This window comes from Tasmannia lanceolata, unplaced genomic scaffold (genome assembly GCF_043159265.1).
Source record: "Tasmannia lanceolata isolate RefF3 unplaced genomic scaffold, GAP_Taslan_0.1 ptg000004l, whole genome shotgun sequence".
NCBI lineage: Eukaryota > Viridiplantae > Streptophyta > Magnoliopsida > Canellales > Winteraceae > Tasmannia > Tasmannia lanceolata.
Genome location: NW_027518681.1, coordinates 5,676,188 through 5,695,588, shown reverse-complemented (window position 1 = coordinate 5,695,588; position 19,401 = coordinate 5,676,188). Strand labels below are relative to the sequence as shown.

At 36.9% G+C, this 19,401-nt stretch overlaps 1 protein-coding gene across 1 annotated transcript in view; it reads right to left on the bottom strand.

Moving 5' to 3' along the window:
• The window catches only part of CW7, a 45,057-nt gene extending 27,044 nt beyond the window's left edge, over window positions 1-18,013 (bottom strand). Inside the window, exons 1-7 of the mRNA XM_077377771.1 lie at window positions 17,649-18,013; window positions 16,085-16,274; window positions 15,883-15,957; window positions 8,070-8,176; window positions 4,329-4,389; window positions 393-452; window positions 231-305 (exon numbers count right to left, since the gene is read on the bottom strand). Coding sequence (XP_077233886.1) covers window positions 231-305; window positions 393-452; window positions 4,329-4,389; window positions 8,070-8,176; window positions 15,883-15,957; window positions 16,085-16,274; window positions 17,649-17,710 — 630 coding nt within the window. The 5' untranslated portion in view covers window positions 17,711-18,013. The remainder of the gene's footprint in view (window positions 1-230; window positions 306-392; window positions 453-4,328; window positions 4,390-8,069; window positions 8,177-15,882; window positions 15,958-16,084; window positions 16,275-17,648) is intronic.
• Window positions 18,014-19,401: the final 1,388 nt, after the last annotated feature.

Sequence of the window (19,401 nt, the reverse complement as noted above, 5' to 3'; positions counted from 1 at the left end):
TAAGGAAAAAGTAATTAGGGATGCTCAAATGGCATTCTCCAGCAATTCTTCCCCAGAAAATACAATGAACAAGAGATTAAGACTAATATATCCAAGTCATATGAAAAAGTTACAAAAAGCCAAGATACTTTAAAAAAAACATATACTCGTCTCCAATCACGAAAACAATAATTAGACAACATTACCTACCAAAATAATAATAATTAGACAGCATACAACCTACGTCTTACCACAGCATCAAAGGTGGAATCAAAATCATCAATTGCAAAACAAATATTTGGATATGCTGGAACTGTTTCTTGTGCCTGAAAAAACAAATAAAGTAAATTTGAGCAAGGAGTTTTAAACCATACAAGAAAGAAATTAGTACCAATAAAAATAAGAGCACTGGCCTTTTTAGAGTCCAACTGGAAATCAACACGGCTTGGAGATGCGTAAACGGTCTTTACAACCTGCGGGAATAAATGTGTACTTTTAATATTATGGCATCCATTAATATTGCGGGCACACGCATCATGAAACAATCAAGACCCACCTGTATAAATGCTAGACTCACAGAAATTTTCTCTACAGATTTTTTTCTTCTTTAGACAGCATTGATTAACCCAAGACACTTTTTACAACATGGATTGCTAGTTAGAATTACACAAAAAAGTCCCATAATGGAATAATAGCTCGATTAGACCAATATAGAAAGTAGAGATGAGAAGTGATATTAAGAAGTAGAGAATTGGAAGACAGTACAAAATGAAGTAAATGCATACGAGGTTTTTATAATTCGCATGCATTTACTCCTCTTTCCCTCTTAGAACAACTTACCATATAAATAGGAGTAAATAAACAAATATAGAACAAGTTACCATGTAAATATTTCGGACATGTTTTCTCTCCGCATGTTTCTTTTCTCCTTCACGAGTTTCTCCTCTCTCGCTCTTCATTTCTCTACTCAGCAAATTATAAAAGAAAATCTATAGCCTCTTCTTCTTCATTTGTTTGTGCTCTACTTTAAAGCAGACATCATCCAATATGAGAACCAACGCCAGCCCTCCATTTTCATGAGAAACGAGAGGGGTTTGCATCTACTATGGTCATTTTTTGAAGGCTGATTCCAAATCTACTATGGTCTCCCTCCTTTTTCCAAATGCGCTATCGTTTTTCAGTTTCCAAGCTTTAACGAGACTCCCTAGTTTTGGGTTTTTCCCATTCTTTCGGCTAGTTTTGGGGGATTCTGTTTTCTGATCTTGATTTGGAAGGGTCTCTCAAGGCTTTCATCATCCCTTTGGGTCTTTTTTTTACTCAAAGTTCCTCGTATTCTTCACTGGAGCAATAATAGCATATCCATTGTATGGTGATGATTTCCGCACCAAAACATGGCTATTTCTCCATTTTTGGCTTTTTTCATTACATTTCTATGGCTGTTGTCTGTTTTTATTAGTGTGAATGCTCGTACTATTTTCTTTCCACTATACGTCTTGCTACGAAGCTTCTTTCTAGCTGTTACTAGTCTTTATTAGTGGGGTTGCTCCTACTATTTTCTTTTCACAATCCATTTTGTTGTTATGCTTCTCTCTAGATGATATCTAGGCTGTTTTTTGTTTTTTTTTTGCTCTCTTGACTGTTACGAGTCCTTTTCCCCCATCAGTGGAACTATTCTTAATAGTTATCTTTTGAGTGATATAGTATTGCTGTTCACAAGAGAAGACCCCTACTGATGCTAGGTTGTATATAATGCAGCAGCCAGAACATCTCGTATTACAGCCATTCTCATCATAGTTACAGCCAGAACATCTGGTTCATTGACTCTTCCATCGATGTATCCCAATTGTTCTGCTACCAATAATCATTCTAGCAAATAGTCACCAGTCAAAGTGTTAAAGTATAAAAGATAAATAACGCCTTTCTCCAACAGCTTAAGCTTTTGGAGAAGTTGGTTAGTTAACATGGTATCAGAGCCAAAGGTCTCGTGTTCAAACCTCCCGGATAGAAAAAAATCCACATGTGATGGTCGGCCCGACGTGGGACCACATGTTTGCCAAGTGGGCCACACGTGCGGGGGAGTGTTAAAGTATAAAAGATAAATAACGCCTTTCTCCAACAGCTTAAGCTTTTGGAGAAGTTGGTTAGTTAACACAAAGTAATTAGACCCATCCAATCAAAAGGTGGGTGATCAAGACAACAGGGGTCCATGTGGCTACTTACCTGAGTCTGATTTGAACCAGAATGTGTCACAGAACTGCCCTAGGATGTAATATCAAACAAACATCTTCTATATCTAAACACGTCATAAATATATGCAAGGAAATATCAGAATCAAACTTCCCTAATAAAGTAAAAACATTCTAAAACGAACACAAAATAACTTTGTTGTACGATCGAGAATAGCCTCTAAGAAGAGTTTCTTGAACTCTCAACACATATCCAATCCATTTGAAACCCTTTCCATTATATATCTTGTAAAATGATGGGAAGGGTATAGGGTATTTTTCGAACCAAATATTTTTGAAGGGAGATTAAATAAGAAAAAATTCTAGGTCTACCCTCTTTGACTTCAAATGCATGGTTTAAAATTTCGGCCGAAGCATGTCGGCTTCAGCCAGAACTGAAACAAAATCCACATTGAATCGGAAATTCTAATGGTGTCCCACCTGCTTTTTAATGAGAAGCAGCCATCAGCCCGGGCCTTCCATACCGCCTTGTCTCCCATGCCATGCACTAACAAGGCTTTGGAGAGAATTTGGCTTACATCTGTAAGGACAGCTTTTTCGAATAAAGCCCTTCTCCTCTATACCGGAATTTGCCACTCTCCATCTTTTAACAACTGATCTATGGTGAATTTTCTGATCAAGGAGGTATGGCTGTTTTCAAAAATCGATACCCCCTCCACTCACTATAATGTAGCGGACGTTTTTTGTGGCTATCTCTCTTGCTTGCAGCAAATGCTCCTAAAGCCCTTAGAAGGTTTGGAAGGCATTTTCATGAGCCAAATTTTTGGGCCTCGAAGGTACTTCAGGCTAATGTTTCTGTTAAAGTATAAAAGATTTAATAACACCTTCTCCAACAGCTTAAGCTTTTGGAGTAACTGGTTGTTTCGCATGGTATCAGAGCAAAGGTCCCGATTACAAACCTCCTTGATATCAAAATTCCACATGCCATAGCCAACCCAAAAAAGAGGAGGCCACATGTGCCACGTGTAGGCCAACCCTAAAAAAGGGGCCACAAGTGAGGGGGAGTGTTAAAGTATAAAAGATTTAATAATACCTTCTCCAACAGCTTAAGCTTTTGGAGTAACTGGTTGTTTCACAGTTTCCTGAAGTTACATCTTAAAATTCTATCATTAGCATATGTTTCTATGGTTTCTATGATTTTACAGCATTTTTACTGAAATTTCCAAACTGACCTAAACATTTCCGTTTCTGTGGCAGTTGAATCCTAAACCAAAACCGAAATTTAAAACCTTGACGTTGACTATGGTGTAGTTAACAAACTGTTGTCAAGTAATTTAATTTCTACTGACTGTAATAAAACTCCCAATGTCTCATTATATTTATGAACTACGAACTATGTACATTGCCACAAAAATATGCTCTCATCACTCAAAATGCCAGGATAGAAATTGCAGTTTCATTGTTACTCCTATCGAACGAACAAGATGGTCAAGGCCAAGTAGCAGCAGCATAGCATAAAGGCAGCAAATGAACCGCCTGATATACATTAAATATTCTATTATGAATGATTTGGTGAACTAAGAAAATAGCATTCTGGTGCAGCAATCTGTTGCTATGCTAAATTAGGAGATTAAGATAATTGTGGATCAGCAAATGGCCAGTGCAAATTATTTGGAAGTAATCTCTCAATGAAACCATTCAAAAAAAAAAAAAAACACTCTCAATGAAACCCGTGTATTAGAATATTGCTAAATCAAAGAGTGGTAGTCCTTATCATGTATTCTCAATTGAACGAGTTGCTGGTGTTCTCAACAGAGCTGTTTCCAAAGATGGCCACACATATATCTATTCAACAAAGTACAAGTGTTCCATACACAACTTTGAGGGGTGGCAGTGATTGGTTCTTACTGTTCTCTAGTAATTACCTTCACTCCATAAGCGTATTGTAGTTGGTTGAATTCTTTTTGTTTTAATTCACTTATCATCAAGCACCACCATTCTTATCATAAAAGGAATAAAATAACTATGAAGAGGACAAGTAAGAAGATAAAGCACTTAGGAGCAGATGGACTTTCACATTAAAGAGCTTAATATATCAAAAAACAATAAAATTTTAACTTATAGATACGCTGCAGATGAAGGAAGAGACCTACTAGTACATACCTTATAGACAGGAGATAGTGGTGTATCTGCCCCTTTTTGATGTTTCTGCAAAGCCTGAATACTAACAATAAGAAAACTCACTTCAATACAGAGGAATGGTAGTAAAAAAAGCTCACATAAGTCTACATTCTAGAGACTCCAATTAGTATGTGCAACAAATACAGAGAGTGGAGACAAGGCAACACTTGTTAAATACAATACTTGAAACATTTTCTTTGTCCAGAAAGTTACAAGACTGTGACATACAAGCATGGTTTTAAATTTTGGCCGAAATACCGAAATTTCAGATTTCGGTTGGGAACTGGGACCGAAACCGAAATCCACAAAACCTAAAATTTCGGATTTTGACCAAATTAAAATGATTTTTTTTACAATTTTACTTTTTTTTTTTTTTAAATTTTACTTTTGGCCAAAATTTTGGGTTAAAAATGAAATTCAATTTTTTTTCCAAATTTCATCCGAAACTGAAACCGAAATTTAAATCCATGCATACTAGATCTAGTTATGTAGGTGTCAAATAATAGCATTATCCTAAGAAAAAATCTATTTCAACATCCTGATTGTTAAAACCAAGAAAGAAAAACCCACAAGAATAATGCGTAGCACTGTCAAAATTACAAAATATCAAAATTTTAAGACATGTAATTAAGGACTAAGATATGTAATTAAGGAGTATTTTTTCTCGATGCATTTGTATCTTGTTTACATCATTAACCCTGAAGGTTATTTTAGTCATTATGTAAAGGCCATCCCTTATTAAGGTAATTAACCTAGCCAAGAAGATTGGACCAGAGTTTCTCTTGGACCAGAGTTTCCAAGCACTTTCAAGAACTAATACGGTAGCAGAACTTTGTGGTTTTACTGGTCCTAGATCATGTTATTTACCTCATTTATTGACTCTCAACATCCTAAAGAATGGTCTTGGTTCGTCATAGCTTCTACCCAAAGTTGTTCTTGTTCACACCTGCCATTCACTTCACCACTCATTGTCATTTCAAAATCTCAAATTCTAGCTTTATATTGATGCTTAAGCTTTAGAAGGCAAATTGTGTCTCACAAGTAGAAATTTGGACAAATTTCAGTCATTGGCTTCTTTTTTTCTTCAGAAGATCCCTATTTCAGGCAACATCTTTCTTTGAGAAGGTTCTACATCAAAATAATTTCAATTTAAGAAAAGCCCTTCTTTTGGTTGGTCATGCGCAAAGGTACTAGAGTACCCTATTGTACCTTTTGGTCCCCTTGACTAACGAAGTAATCAAAAGAACCAATATATATGGCTAAAAAGAAGTGTTCCGCCGAACCTCTGGCGGTACTTTTCCCTGTGTTGTTCTCGGTGGCCTTGGACAAAGAAGTGAAGGTATGTGATTGTTTCGAGAGAATTCAAAATAAGGTGGTGTGGAACCCGTGTTTCAGAAGAAATTTTTTTGACCGAGAATTACCCGATATCTCTCAGTTGCTTCATCTCATTGAGGGGTGCTATATAAAAAGAAGTGGGGTGGACAAACGGATCTGGATATGGGATTCATCTGGCTTCTTTTCCGTGAAATCCTTTTATTATCAATTACTGCCTGCTTTTGGATCCCCTATTTCTGCTGCTGTTTGGAAGTTTATGGGCCCCCCATCGGTCTCTTTTTTCAGTTGGGCAGTGTGCAACGGGCGGATTCAGACCATTGATTTTCTAAGAAAAAGGGGTATGTGCCTGGTGGACCATTGCTTGCTCTGTCTGGAGGATGGGGAATCGATTGACCACCTCTTTATTCATTGCAAGGTATCAAGGGAGATCTGGGGCTTCATTCTAGACAGGTTTGGCATTTGTTGGGTCTTCCCAAGGTCTATAGCAGATTTATTTTCGAGTTGGGATTTTGTACCGTGGAAGAAGAAAGGTAAGGTGCTCTGGAGGTTATGTTTAATAGCATTGTGGTGGGTCATTTGGAAGGAACGAAACTCGAGAGTTTTCGAAGGAGCGGCAAAGTCATCGTATTGGTTATATAATAAAATCATAGCGTTAGTTATTTTTTGGGTAAAAAGCAACCCTCTGTTCACTTTCGTATCAGCATTCGATCTTTGGGAGGGGTGGCGCATTGTGTGTTCTGAAGGTTTGAGGAGAGAGAAGAGAAGTCAGAAATGGGAAGCCCCCCCGGAAGGTTCTATTAAACAAAATTTTGATGGGTCCTGTCTGGGTAATCCGGATCCAGCTGGGATTGGAGGTCTCTGTAGGGACTCCCGAGGGGGAGTATCGTGGGCTTTTGTAGGTCCAATTGGAAGGACTGATTCCTCTGAAGCGGAAGTAAGGGCTGCATATCAAGGGATTAAGCGACTAAGTGATAATTCTTATGATAGGGTAATTGTGGAGGGAGACTCTTCAAATGTAATCGGTTGGTTCACGGGGGAGAGTGGTCCCTCCATGGAGATTTTTGAGTTACTTTGAGGAAATTTATGATCTCATTGCAGAGTCATCTATGATTTGTAAGCATGTTAGACGCGAAGCAAATGGGGAGGTGGATTCCCTCACTAGATCTGGTGTTCTAAAAGAGGGGCTGGAGTGGTTCGATTTCCTTCCTCCGTGAGATGTGTGTGATGTCTTGAAGTCTATGGTCCTGTGTTGTTTTTATTGTTATTTATGTATTCTCTCTATGTTTCTTTGGTGGACCATCTCGGCTCCCCTTTTTTATTATATTACCATTTCAAAAAAAAAAAAAAAAAGTTTCCAAGACAGAAGGCTTATCAGTTGAACGATTATGTTGAAAAGCCTCCCACTGGCAATTGGGATGGAAAAAGGTTTCAGATTTTGATTGCAGTAGTTTCGATTTCAGTATTCGTTTCAATTATGACAAAAATGGAAAGATATAGGTTCATTTGGTTTGATGGAAATCCTATAAAATCATGGTAACGAACTGAAATTTATGTAAATGGACACTTAAGATGGAACTTCATAAAATGCTGGGATAAGCACAAATAAACATTCAAAAACCAACAAATAAGCAAGAAAACTACTCATAGGTTTAACAACATCAAACACCAGTACATCCACATTTCAAATGTAATTCATATAAATATTTATATATAATAAATAAACCACATTTCAAATGCCATTCATATAAATATATTTATGGAGAAGTTAGACACTGATACTTCGCAGTAATAGCAAAGAAGAAGAAATGCCTTTTATCAAGATCATAAGCAAATTTCTTCAAATTGATAAGATAGAGAAATAGAAACTGAGAAATGAAGATTATGTAGGAAAATACGTGCAGCAGTACAAACAAGAAATTAAATTATGTGAAAGCATGCTTTTATGAATGAATTAGAGCATAAATTTACTAATGCAACTAGTTGCAGCATTATAACCTGTACAGAAACATATGCAAATGATGTACAATCAGCGGACCGAAATTTTGGATTTCGGCCGAAATTTAAAACCATGATCATAGGTGAGACTAGCCAAATACATGGATAAATGGAAAAAAAAACTACTCATTAGTCATTATTACTATCATAATTTTAATCCCACTAAGTAATATGCTTCCCTAACTCGATGGTTGATTCGATAATTTTATTACATTATTTGACCATGAATATTAGTAAAAATTATATCAGTTTATAACTTATAAATAACAGTAGGAGTCGGCAAGTCTCATAAATAGATTGTATTAAGCAGAGTACAGTTTCTACACTTTTGAAAAAAAACCTTATGCGTGAAAAAGAAAGAACATGAGATATTTAAGAAATGAGAAATATTACCTACAAATTGCAATTGTTACTGTGAATGAAGTGTGTGCGATCAAATTCAAGTAAAATGATCGTCGCCAATCCACATCTGCAGAATTTCCACCAATCACCTTTTCCAACTGATCACCATGAAGATAAAAATAAATGAGTAATGTAAACACCACCAATAGTTTCAAAATTATCAAGACACAAACAACAGCTTTTTGTAGCATATATTGAGGAAGTACTAAAAAATTGTAGACATACAAACCGCATAATAATAATTTTTTCTGGTCAATATGACAAGAAGGCAGATGAGAAATGTAAATTTTTCTGGCGTCTAACAGGTATTAAAACTTATGATTACTTTCTTTAGCTATAAAACCACCACAAGGGCGCGGCCTGGGTAATTAAAGGGGGTGAATTTATCATTTCCCCACTCTTTAATTTTATTTATTTTTTGAATGGTAGCAAGATTTTCATTAAAGAAGAAACAGGCGACCAAGACAGTTAACCCAAGGGGAACAGTACAAAGAAAAAACAGAAGAAGAAAAACATACAAGATAAAGGCCAAATTAAGGGGGCAAGAAATCAAACCACCCCAACGCTTACCTATCTACTCCGGCTCTAGCCAAACCATCTGCCGCACTATTGGCCGATGTCTTGACATGATTAAAAATTATTGAGGAACCTTCAATTTTATCATGGATTTCATAAAAAAGGTGAGCAAACCTCCATGGAGGAACTGTAGAGCCTCTGAGCCACCTGATTGTGTTTAAAAAGTCACCCTCCACAATCACCCGACTAAGGGCTACCATTTCCAACCGCACAATCCCTTGGTGAACCGCTCTGTCTTCCGCTTCACTAGCGTCAACCACTCCAATTGGCCCTGAGAAAGCCCAGATAACATCCTTTGGTCCCTTAGGACTCCTCCTATACCACCTCGGTCTGGATTCCCCATACCAGATCCATCAAAGTTTAACTTCCACATCCCATTTGTAGGGGGATACCAAGCTTGAACGATTGCGCCCCTTTGTTCCTCATCAAAGCAAAGAACCCTCCAACCTTCCCAAAGGTCATATACAGAGCCATAACGAAATAAAGGAAGGCTCCTCGCCTAACTCAAATGAAAAGGAAATAGGGCGATTTGGCGGAAGCAGCAAAGACTCTAGCGTTCCTTTCCTTCCATAGGACCCATAAGGTATCTAGAAAGCATAAAGACAATAGAACTTTCCCTTTCCCTAATCTTTAATCTTTAAGTTGATATGACAACCTACAGTGTCTAACAGGTATTAAAATTACATATTTAACAAAAAGTGATATAATAAAACTATGATATGATACAGAAAAGGTGCAAACAACATTTTTTTTCTTTTTCTTCTTTTTTTTTTTTCTTTTTTTGAATGGCAAGGTGCAAAGTGCAAACAACGTTGATGCATTTAGGAATCTTATATGCATGGCTGTAACAGCAGGCACCATCCAACCTACAACTGAGCCAAGAATCCACTAAACCCTGGGTTTGTACCAATAATAACATCATTTCCTCACAATACTTTGGAGTATCAGGTCCTAAAACTAAAAGCTCTTCCAGTAAGGCATCAAAAGAATAGGTGGATCACCTTACTCATTCATTTCAGCTCCCAATGATGCATCATTGGAGGCTTGGCCTAGTGGCTGATTCCTAATCGGAGGTCGCTTCATGTGGAGGCCTTCCCTAGTGGTGACATGTACATTTCAAAATTAGAGCAACAATAGAATTTTTATGAATTAATAGGAGGGGAGTGAATTTAAGATAAGGAATCATGTTGCACCCTTTCCAAGATTTATCGTTTACTAACATAGAGGCTAACAGTAAAAGTTGCATCATATGCCCTTACTTGGTTCAACTAAACACGGGGGAAAAGAGAAAAGCAGATAAATAACATAATGGAAGTATCAAAATGCCCTTTAAATATCACACCAGTCACGTCGACACATTTTTGTACCATGCCAATTTGAAATACTATTTTACTATTAGATACTGTTTTAACTCCTCTTTTATTATCAGTTCTTGTAACTGCTCTTAAATTGAGTATATCTGACTCCTCTTTTATTATTAGTTCTTTTAACCACTCTTAAATTGAGTATATCTGCATGAGATCCAAATATGGTGAATCCTCAAAGTTAGTGGGTTACTGCCAACAAGTTCTTCATTTTAATGCTAAACAAGTTCTTATTCTACTTTAGTACAGCTAGGATTGATCGATGCACTTTCATCTGATTATCATATGTTCGACTTAGACTTGTAGTTGTTTAATCCTGAGATTTCTTGATTTGTTAAATGAAAACCGCATTTATATTGACGCAAATTATGACTAGTAATCAGTAATTATATATATATTATGTATATGGGTATGGGCGTGTCCCAGCTTCTGCATTGTAACTTATACAAGTCAAATATAAAAGGGTCATATGATGAAAATCCTCATGTGAATCCAAACCCACGATTTTCTCCCCTCTATTCCTCTTCTTCTCCTCCTCCCTCTTCTTCTTCTTCTTCTTCTCTGCTCCTCTCATTTTCCTTTTATTGTTTCATTCCATAAAACCAAGTTGATCTGCGATCTGGAACTGATCCTTCCCAATCTGCATCAGTGAATCCCTCAACACTGGAGTGACCATGTTTTCAAAATATAACACTCTTAGGGGAGGTTTTCGGTATTGAAGATGAGTAGTCCAAGGTGAGTGCATGAATTGGATGATTAAACAAACAGCATAGGCGATGTCTAGTATAGTGAGACAAGTAACTAGCGTATTAAAAAGGCGTTGAAATCTCACAGCATTAGTAAAAGGATTTCCACCATCATTCAACCTACGATATGCTTCTATGGGAGTGTCAACAGGCTTCGATCCGAGCATGCATGTTTCCTCCAAAATATCAGGGACATATGTTCTCTAAGAAATAAAATCCCTCTCCTAGATCAAGCTACCTCAATTCCAAGAAAGTACTTCAAAGCACCTTCATCCTTCACCTCAAATTCTTTTGCCATATATATTTTAATTTATTCTCTTCTTCATTGCCATTAGCCATGACTACTATGCCATCCACATATACGGTAAGTGTTGGGATTTTATCAAGTCTTCACCTGATAAATAGTGTGTGATCAGCTTGGCTTTAAACATATCTTGTTTCAAAATTTTTTTTAAAGATGACATATTTTATTGATACTATCATAATTACAAAGGGGACCAGAGGTCCCACTTAACTTTACATAGAATCGGGAGTTCTTTAACTTGCATACTTATTCTTCGCTACAAATCTTAGTTATGAATTCCGTTCCGTTCTTCGTTTCGTTCTGTCTACCGGAATGGAACGCTTTGGTGTTTTATCTATTTTGTTCGATGTTTCACAACTGAACTTTTTTTAATAGTTAAAAATATGAAAAAAATTAAAAAAAAAATCAGCAATTGTTAAAATTTTGAACAACAGGGTCATCCTCTGCAACCCATACCTAAAGGAAAATCACTATTAGCAGAAATGATAGAATTTATGAAGCCTTTGACCAGATGAAAAAATTTTAGGGAACAAATTATGAGTTTTTTTTACCGGACTTTAGGGATTTGATAATGTTTGAACATGAGAGAATTTATGAATTTTTAAAATTAGAAAAATACCACATCGTTTGGAAGTTAAGATTTTGACCCAACCCAATTTTTTCGAATTTTGTATTAGAACTGGAAAATTATCTACTTGCCTCGGTCTCGTTTATTAATATATTATCTATTTGATTTTGCCCTTTCAAAAAAAAAAACTGGAAAATTGACTTTTTATCCTTTTAGAATTGGGTCTTAAAACTATTTTTAATAAATCCAAATGGGGGTACTCCCTTATTTACATGTAAAAATGGGGGGGGGGGGGGTATTCCCTTTTTTACATGTAAATCTTAGACTTTACATGTAAATACTAAGAAGAGGAAAGAAGAAGATAAGAGAACTAAGAAGAGGCAAGAACAAGAGAAGAGACAACTAAAATGGGGCACTTCGGCCGAAACACCACGTTTCGTCCAAATTTCATCCGTAACGGATTCGTCCGTTTCGGATGAAATGAAACAAAATTAATAACCATGCTACCTAGAAAATTGAAGCATCATCATACATACTTCCTCATGTAAGTCACCGTGAAGAAACTCGTTCTTAACATCCAAGTGGTGCGATGACCATGACAGATTTGTTGCAATGGAGAGGACTCAATAGAGTTCTTTTTTTTTCAACTTGCGCAAATGTTTCAACGCATATGTCTGTGTGAAGCCTTTGGCAACCAGATGAACTTTGTACTTCTCTATAGATCCATGTGCCTCTTAACGTTATAATATGTACCCATTTGCATCCAAGTGGCCTCTTTCTTCAAGGCGATGTTACTAAGGACAAAGAAGTTGCAACGCACGGTAGGAAGAAGATAATGAGCAATATGAACGAAATTAGAGATAAGATGCTGAGTACAAGATCTAACACCCTTATGAACAACAATAGGAAGTTCAAGGCCATCAACAACAGGACTCTTATAAAGGGAAAACAACAGAAATATAATTGCCTAAATCTATGGCAACAATATGGCATGGAGAGGTAGTGGTGGTGGTGGATTTATTCTTTCTAGTATACACTTCCATGACATGGTCATGGATACAATTCGGCAATGGGCGGATGAGTGATAATACCTGTAGCCGTTTCGAGAGGAAGGATATCCAAGAAAGATGCATTTCAAAGCCTTTGGCCCTAATTTGTCATGCTCTGGAGGATGAATGCGAACATAGCAAGCCAGTACAAGGCTTTAGGATGGGTGACCTCCTGGGAAGTCCTCGTGTTGCACCCCTCTAATTTTACTTTTTTAAAAAAATACAAGGCTTTAGGATGAATAGCGAATAACAGTCGATCAGGACAAAGGCTAGAATAGGGAGACTTCCGATTCAAAATTCGAAGGCATACAAATAATCAGATATGAACTGTTAACACAAGTTCAAACTAGAAGGTTTTGGGACCCCCATGGCAAAGAGGAGCAAAGGTAACCGCAAGAAGATGCTTGTTTTTTCTCTCTAGAACACCTTCCCTTTGAGAGGGGTGTTAGACCAAGATATTTGGTACTCGATTCCGTGTTCAGATAGGTATGCTGTTAACCCCAACATATGTACTCACCTCGGTTGTTTGAAAGAAGCACTTTAATGTGTCAAACTGATTGCAATCAATCTTATGAAAGTTTGAAAAAATTGAAAATACTTTGTTGTTTCATAATCTATACTCAGGAGCAACAACTAAAATCATCAACAAATGTCACAAAATATTGAGAGAACCAAATAATGAAGTACAGGGAGCAGGTCCCCAAACATCAAAGTGAACAAAAGAAAATGGGATAGAACTTTTAGAATGACTAGATGGAAACAATGTGAGACAATGCTTTACGAACTCACAAACTTCATTGTGGAAATTAAAAACGGAAGGAGAAGTAAACTCAAGAAAAAATGTTACAGTACGGATACTAGTAAGTGACCCAATCGTTATGCCCAAGCGTAAATCGATCCTTATTTACTTGCCTACAACTAATACTGGACTGATGTGCCTGGGACACAGAGATAGCTCCGATGACATTTGTGCCCACGCAAATTTTTTTAATCCAAAGTGCCAGTACATCAGTAATTTCTCTCAACAACCTGAAATAGAACAAGACTTAATGCAAGTGATCCAACAAATCAAGCCTAACATCGATGAACAAATTAAAGCCATTACTGTATTAGGCGTGAGTCATCATGAGTTTTGTTTTTGAATCTATCCCCTTCTGAGTTTAGACCCTTTCTCGATTTTTAAATGAATTATGAATCCATCACAATCAACTATAGTTTACTTGCGACCCTCATAGGTCTAAATACATATATTATCACCTATTAATTGTGTGTGCATGTATCATATTATTTGTGTGTCCATGTATAGCTATCAAGCTTACAGCATAGAATGTTGTGGTTTTGGGGCCATGGACATATTAGAAGCCGTAATCTCTCCATTTTTTAATGATTTTTCAAGCATTTCATCACCAGGAAGGAAAAAGAAAGAAGTGAAATTTCAACTTTTCAGCAGACAAAAGAAAAAGGTAGTAACAAACAAAATCAAAGAGAATCAGTGGAGGAAAATGATGCCTTTCTTTGAATGATGCTGGTTACAATAATCATTTCCAATTCATTTTTTTCTTCTCATTTTCGCATCGAATCCTCTTTTAATTCCAAGGGTTGGAGAGAGAGAGAGAGAGAGAGAGAGAGAGAGAGAGAGAGAGAGAGAGAGCGAGAGTTCCCACATGTTCTTGCATTTTCCACTCGTTGAATTGGAAGGCCTTGTGGTGTGGTGTCTTGTTTCTCATGGAGTGTGCTGAGAGAAAGAAGACGAGAAAGCGAGAGTTCCCACAGGTTCTTGGATTTTCCACTCGTTGAATTGGAAGGCCTTGTGGTGTGGTGTCTTGTTTCTCATGGAATTTTTTTTTACTCTGACGATCATTTAAGGTGATTCCTTAAATGTGATTCAATCGAAGAGCTATCCTTGGTGGTTTGAGAATGTGGTGGAGGAGATGCTGAACACTTGAACTGTGTCGAGGGCGTCCCTTTTCCCTTTCAGCACACCCTTCGATCAATGAACTTGAAGGCGAACGTTCTTGTGCGTAGAGGAGTTACCCGATAGGCATCAATGGTCTGTGATGTTTATAATGTGGGAGGTTTCTCCGAGTTGTGGGGCTCTTGTTGGCATTCGCCATTTGGTGACCATCTTGGTCATCAGTTGGTAGTTGTTTTCTGTTTCTACTTTGCAAAAAATTTCCAATCATTAAAAAAACTCATATACATGAAAATGAAGAATTTCAGAAAGAGCATTGGCATCAACTGTCTCAGGAAAGTTCCACTTGATAGATTCTACTATGCTTTAAAACCTCAAAAACTCAACTAGGCTCAAAAGTTGGCCAAGTCAAGTCAAGTCGACTAAGTCATTGGTGACTTAATAAAAAGTTGAGTGTATGTGTCAAATAATTTTTTTTTGTGTGTGTGTCCATTAATATACATACATTTAAGCCCTGTTTGTTTTGAATTTTGAGAACCGACTGTGAGTCCAAAACTAATTATTGGACACAAAATTAAACGTAAATTTCATTCCAATAATCAGTTTTGGACTCACAATCGGTTCTCAAAATCCAAAAAAGAAAAAGAAAAGGGCCTTAGTGTAAATTTTAAAAATTTCGGCTGAAATTGTAAACCAAAATTTCCACCGAAATTTCAGTTCGGCTGAGGCCAAAACTAAAATCGAGTTTTCAAACCTTGTTAGTGTATAATAATTGATTTTTGGGTTTCAAGATTTTAGGTCATTTTTTCGGGGCCTGCGATCGAACCTACGACCTCAAGATTGAGAAACAAATCCTCAACCATTGAGCTACAGACCCAACCCTTTTTTAGGTCATATGTTCAAGTCCTGCCAGCAGCATTCTAATTTTCAGTATTTACAGAGTTTTGGACAAATCAAGCCGATTAGCTCTCAAGTCAAGTCAACCCAGCCAAGTTTCAAGTTGACTCATTGATTTGTAGTACTGTGAATTCTACAAACCATGGGAAATGAATTTTATAAACAAAAGTTGTTTGGTTATGCTTTTTCCCTAAGAAAAGGTTGATACTACATTACTAACAGATTGTGTGCTTATTTCTAAGATGTTAAAATCCTTAAAGAAATCATTAAAGTGAAGCATGATGATATGATATGACTGTGTTCCGAGAGCAACCCAATAAATACAAGGATTCATAATCATCATGAGCAAACACATGGAACTTGGGAATTTGTTGGTGTTCACTTTTACCTTAGGTGCCCACCTGCGAACAAAATAAGGAGGAATTCCCTCCATAGTATCGTTGAAGCCATATCCATTCAAATTCTGCAACAATGTAATTCAGCATGAGAAATCATTTGCACAATATTTTACACAAAAACTGATCAAGAGTAAAAATACAAACACCGGACATTGTACAGGCATTTAAAATAAATAAATAAATAAAACATACCAACTTTCTCACAAAAAAGATAAGATCATCATCTTGACGCCCCTTTGATTCTCGAGCACGAATGAAATACAAATCTAGCATTTCATGCCAAAATTGTGCATCCATTTCAACATCTGAAGCATCTTCGTCATCAATTGTTGTTTTCCCCAACAAGTGGGAGTGTTTTCTCACCATACTCAGTAATTCATACCTGCAAAACAAATAGTTGAAATAGAAGCTAACTTATGGGATAAGAAAGTAACCATTGCAATTTTTGGCATCATATAAAGCTTAAAGTTTTGAGAAGGTTGTCCAAAATGAAATTTCATACAAAAAATTGCTCAAAATACCCACTAATGATGTGAAATAACATATATGTTACATTACAAAACAAACTTCAAATATTTCCAAAAGACGCATTCAAACATAAAGCCTTCTTTGAACAATATGCATAGGCATACAAAATGATCTAAACTAAAGTAGTTAGGTAATTTTAGGTAGGATTGCAACAATGCATATAAGTTATTATTGGAATAAATAAAAAATCAACAAGAAAAAAATGACATTTAAATAAAAAATATATAGAAATCTTGCAAGGTAGGACATCATGAGCACACTACATCTTTTGGCTGTTGAAGAGGTTTTGCACACAATTTAATTAATTTAGATTGGGTCATTGACCATCACCATGATCATTACTACATAATCAGAGCAGGGCCCACCTTGTGTTGAGAGGCGCTTCTTAAAGAACTTCTCTGCCCTACTCACTTGCACACTGCCCCTCCATGCCTTAGACCCCACCAATCTAGAAGCAAACCCTTCTTCCCACCAGTCAACACAGAACACCATTGCTCCTCTAGATTATTGCCTTCCCCATAATCACCCACCAACTCCCTCATCCCCTCTCCCTCAATCCTCCCCAGACCTCCAAGATTAAGGGCCTGTTTGTTTTAGATTATGAAAACCGATTGTGGAGTCCCCGATCGATTACTGGACTCGCATTTAGTGCAATTTTCAGTCCAATAATCTGTTGGGGACTCCACAATTGGACTCAAATTTAGTGCAATTTTCGGTCCAAATATTCAGTTGGGGACTCCACAATCGGTTGTCATAGTCTAAAACAAACAAGGCGAATCAATGTCCTGCACTAAGCCTTATGTGACATGCCAAAGGCAAGCTTCTCGCCTATATTCCAAAAGAGAAGCTATGTCTTGCACTAAACCTCCTCCAAATTAACTCTCACTATCCCATTTTTTCCACCTAGGCAAATGCTGCCCAAGATGCCTTACATCGACCTCGACATAAAAGAAACAAGCCCAGAGTTTCTTTACATATGTATACCAAAGTGAGAATGAGATACAAAATTAGGGTTTTATCTTTTCCAGAACTCTCATTAGACAGCAGGAATTGCAATAAATCACAATAGACAAGCAATTCAACGAGATTTCAATCACCAAACAGAAAATTCACTAGATAAGCACGTAACAAGCATCGATAAACCCTAATTCCGAAGCAAAGAAACTCAGAAAAAATCGCAAAACATTAAAAAAAAAATTATATTTGAATTGAAATGTGAAATGAGAACCTGGAAGGGGTTTCTCCTTCTGAAATTTCAATGGACCTTATTTCTCCTCCATCTCCAAGCATTTTTTTTTCCTCCTTTCCTGATCAAATTTCGGATTGAAAATTGATCTCTGATTGTCAAGATCGATTTAGAATTCGATTTCCTCTTTTGGAATTCAAAAGAGTTTTTGTTTATCTGTCATCCGATTTTTCAAGATCGCTTTAGGTTTATTCTCTGTTGATGCATGTAACTGAAAGTCTTATTCTCAGAGCAATTAAGAGAAGGGTAGAGAGAGGAGTGTATGCAGTGAAGGGGAAATTAAGGAAAGTCACAGTTGCTGTTGAGCGGCGAAAAGATAATACTTCTTGCAAAAACACGCTTCTAACCTGACAATTTTCAAATAGAGTCATCAACCAAATTTGAGTGAATTTTGCAATTGGGCTCATCCCAACAATTTGTGACCAAAATACCCTTATGTCACGTGCTGCGATGAATTTGTTTTCCTGATAAATTGGTAAATTGGCGGTCTCCAGGGAGAGGAGGGTGAAATTCTTAAAAATCAAGAAACAAAATCCTGAAAACTAGTGTTTCTGTGACGAGTTGCTGCTACAAATCCATAAAGGGTCAATCCGGTTTTAATTAGAGTTTCTTTTTTTATTTTTTTCTGGATTTTTAGCGACTGCTGATGCTCGGAAATGCTAGTTTATGGGATTTTGTTTCTTGGTTTTTACGGATTTCGCCATCATCTCTACCGAAGACGTTGATTTATCATGAAAAAGAAATCCTGGTGGCCAAACCTCACCTTATTTGATTTTATTTTTTTCACTCGTACAACTTATACGTAGGGCTGCAACTTGGGCATCGACCTGACCCGAAAATAACGTGGGTCGGGTTTAGGAAAAAAAAAAAAAAAAAAAAGAAGGTAGGGCCGGGTTTAAAGAAAAAAAAAACCCCAAAATCCGACCCGACTCATATGGGTGCACTATGACTTTCTTATATATCTCTTGAATAACATAGAAACTTATTTTCTAATATATTGATACAATTGTTTTTCATTGAGGTACTTATGTCTGTTATGTAAAAATATAATGTCCTTCTTAAGTTATATACTGATGACATAAATTTACAAATTTTTGCTGTGAAGATTTTTTTTCTTACAATCTTGGGTAGGGTGGGCTTTAGGAATTTCGGGTTTTCCTATAAAAAAATCGGACCCGACCCGAACCTTTGGAAAAACAGGTATTTTGGTCACAAATTAATAATGTGTGACCTGATTTGCTAATCTAACACAAATGTGACAGCTCTAATCACAAATTGTCATAATAGAAGACTGTTTTCCCAAATAAAGCAAAGTAAAAGTCTTCTTTTGCAAAAACACCATAATTTTTACAAGGGAGTTGATATTTGTACTCCCTCGTTTTAGTACTCGGACTCTTCCCTCTGGTTTAAAGTCTAAACATTGGGATTTATGAGCCTCCATCTTGAAAGGCATTTCGCAGATGGTCTGATGCATGGCATAACAGTCAAACAGGCTCACTTTTCAGCAATTTTTGTCTTCATTCACAAGGTGCTGGTCTGACATGCAACAGACCATCTTCGAAATGCCTTTCGCAATGGACGCTAGCAAATCCCCTAAACATTTCTAAATGACTCTTGATAGCTTCTAGGCAATTGTACCGTAATCCAGGGAGGTCGTGGGATTATTGGGTGGAGGCCTGGTTACCACGTGTGGCAGAAAACAGCAACCCATGGGACACGTGTCTTTTTGGGAGCA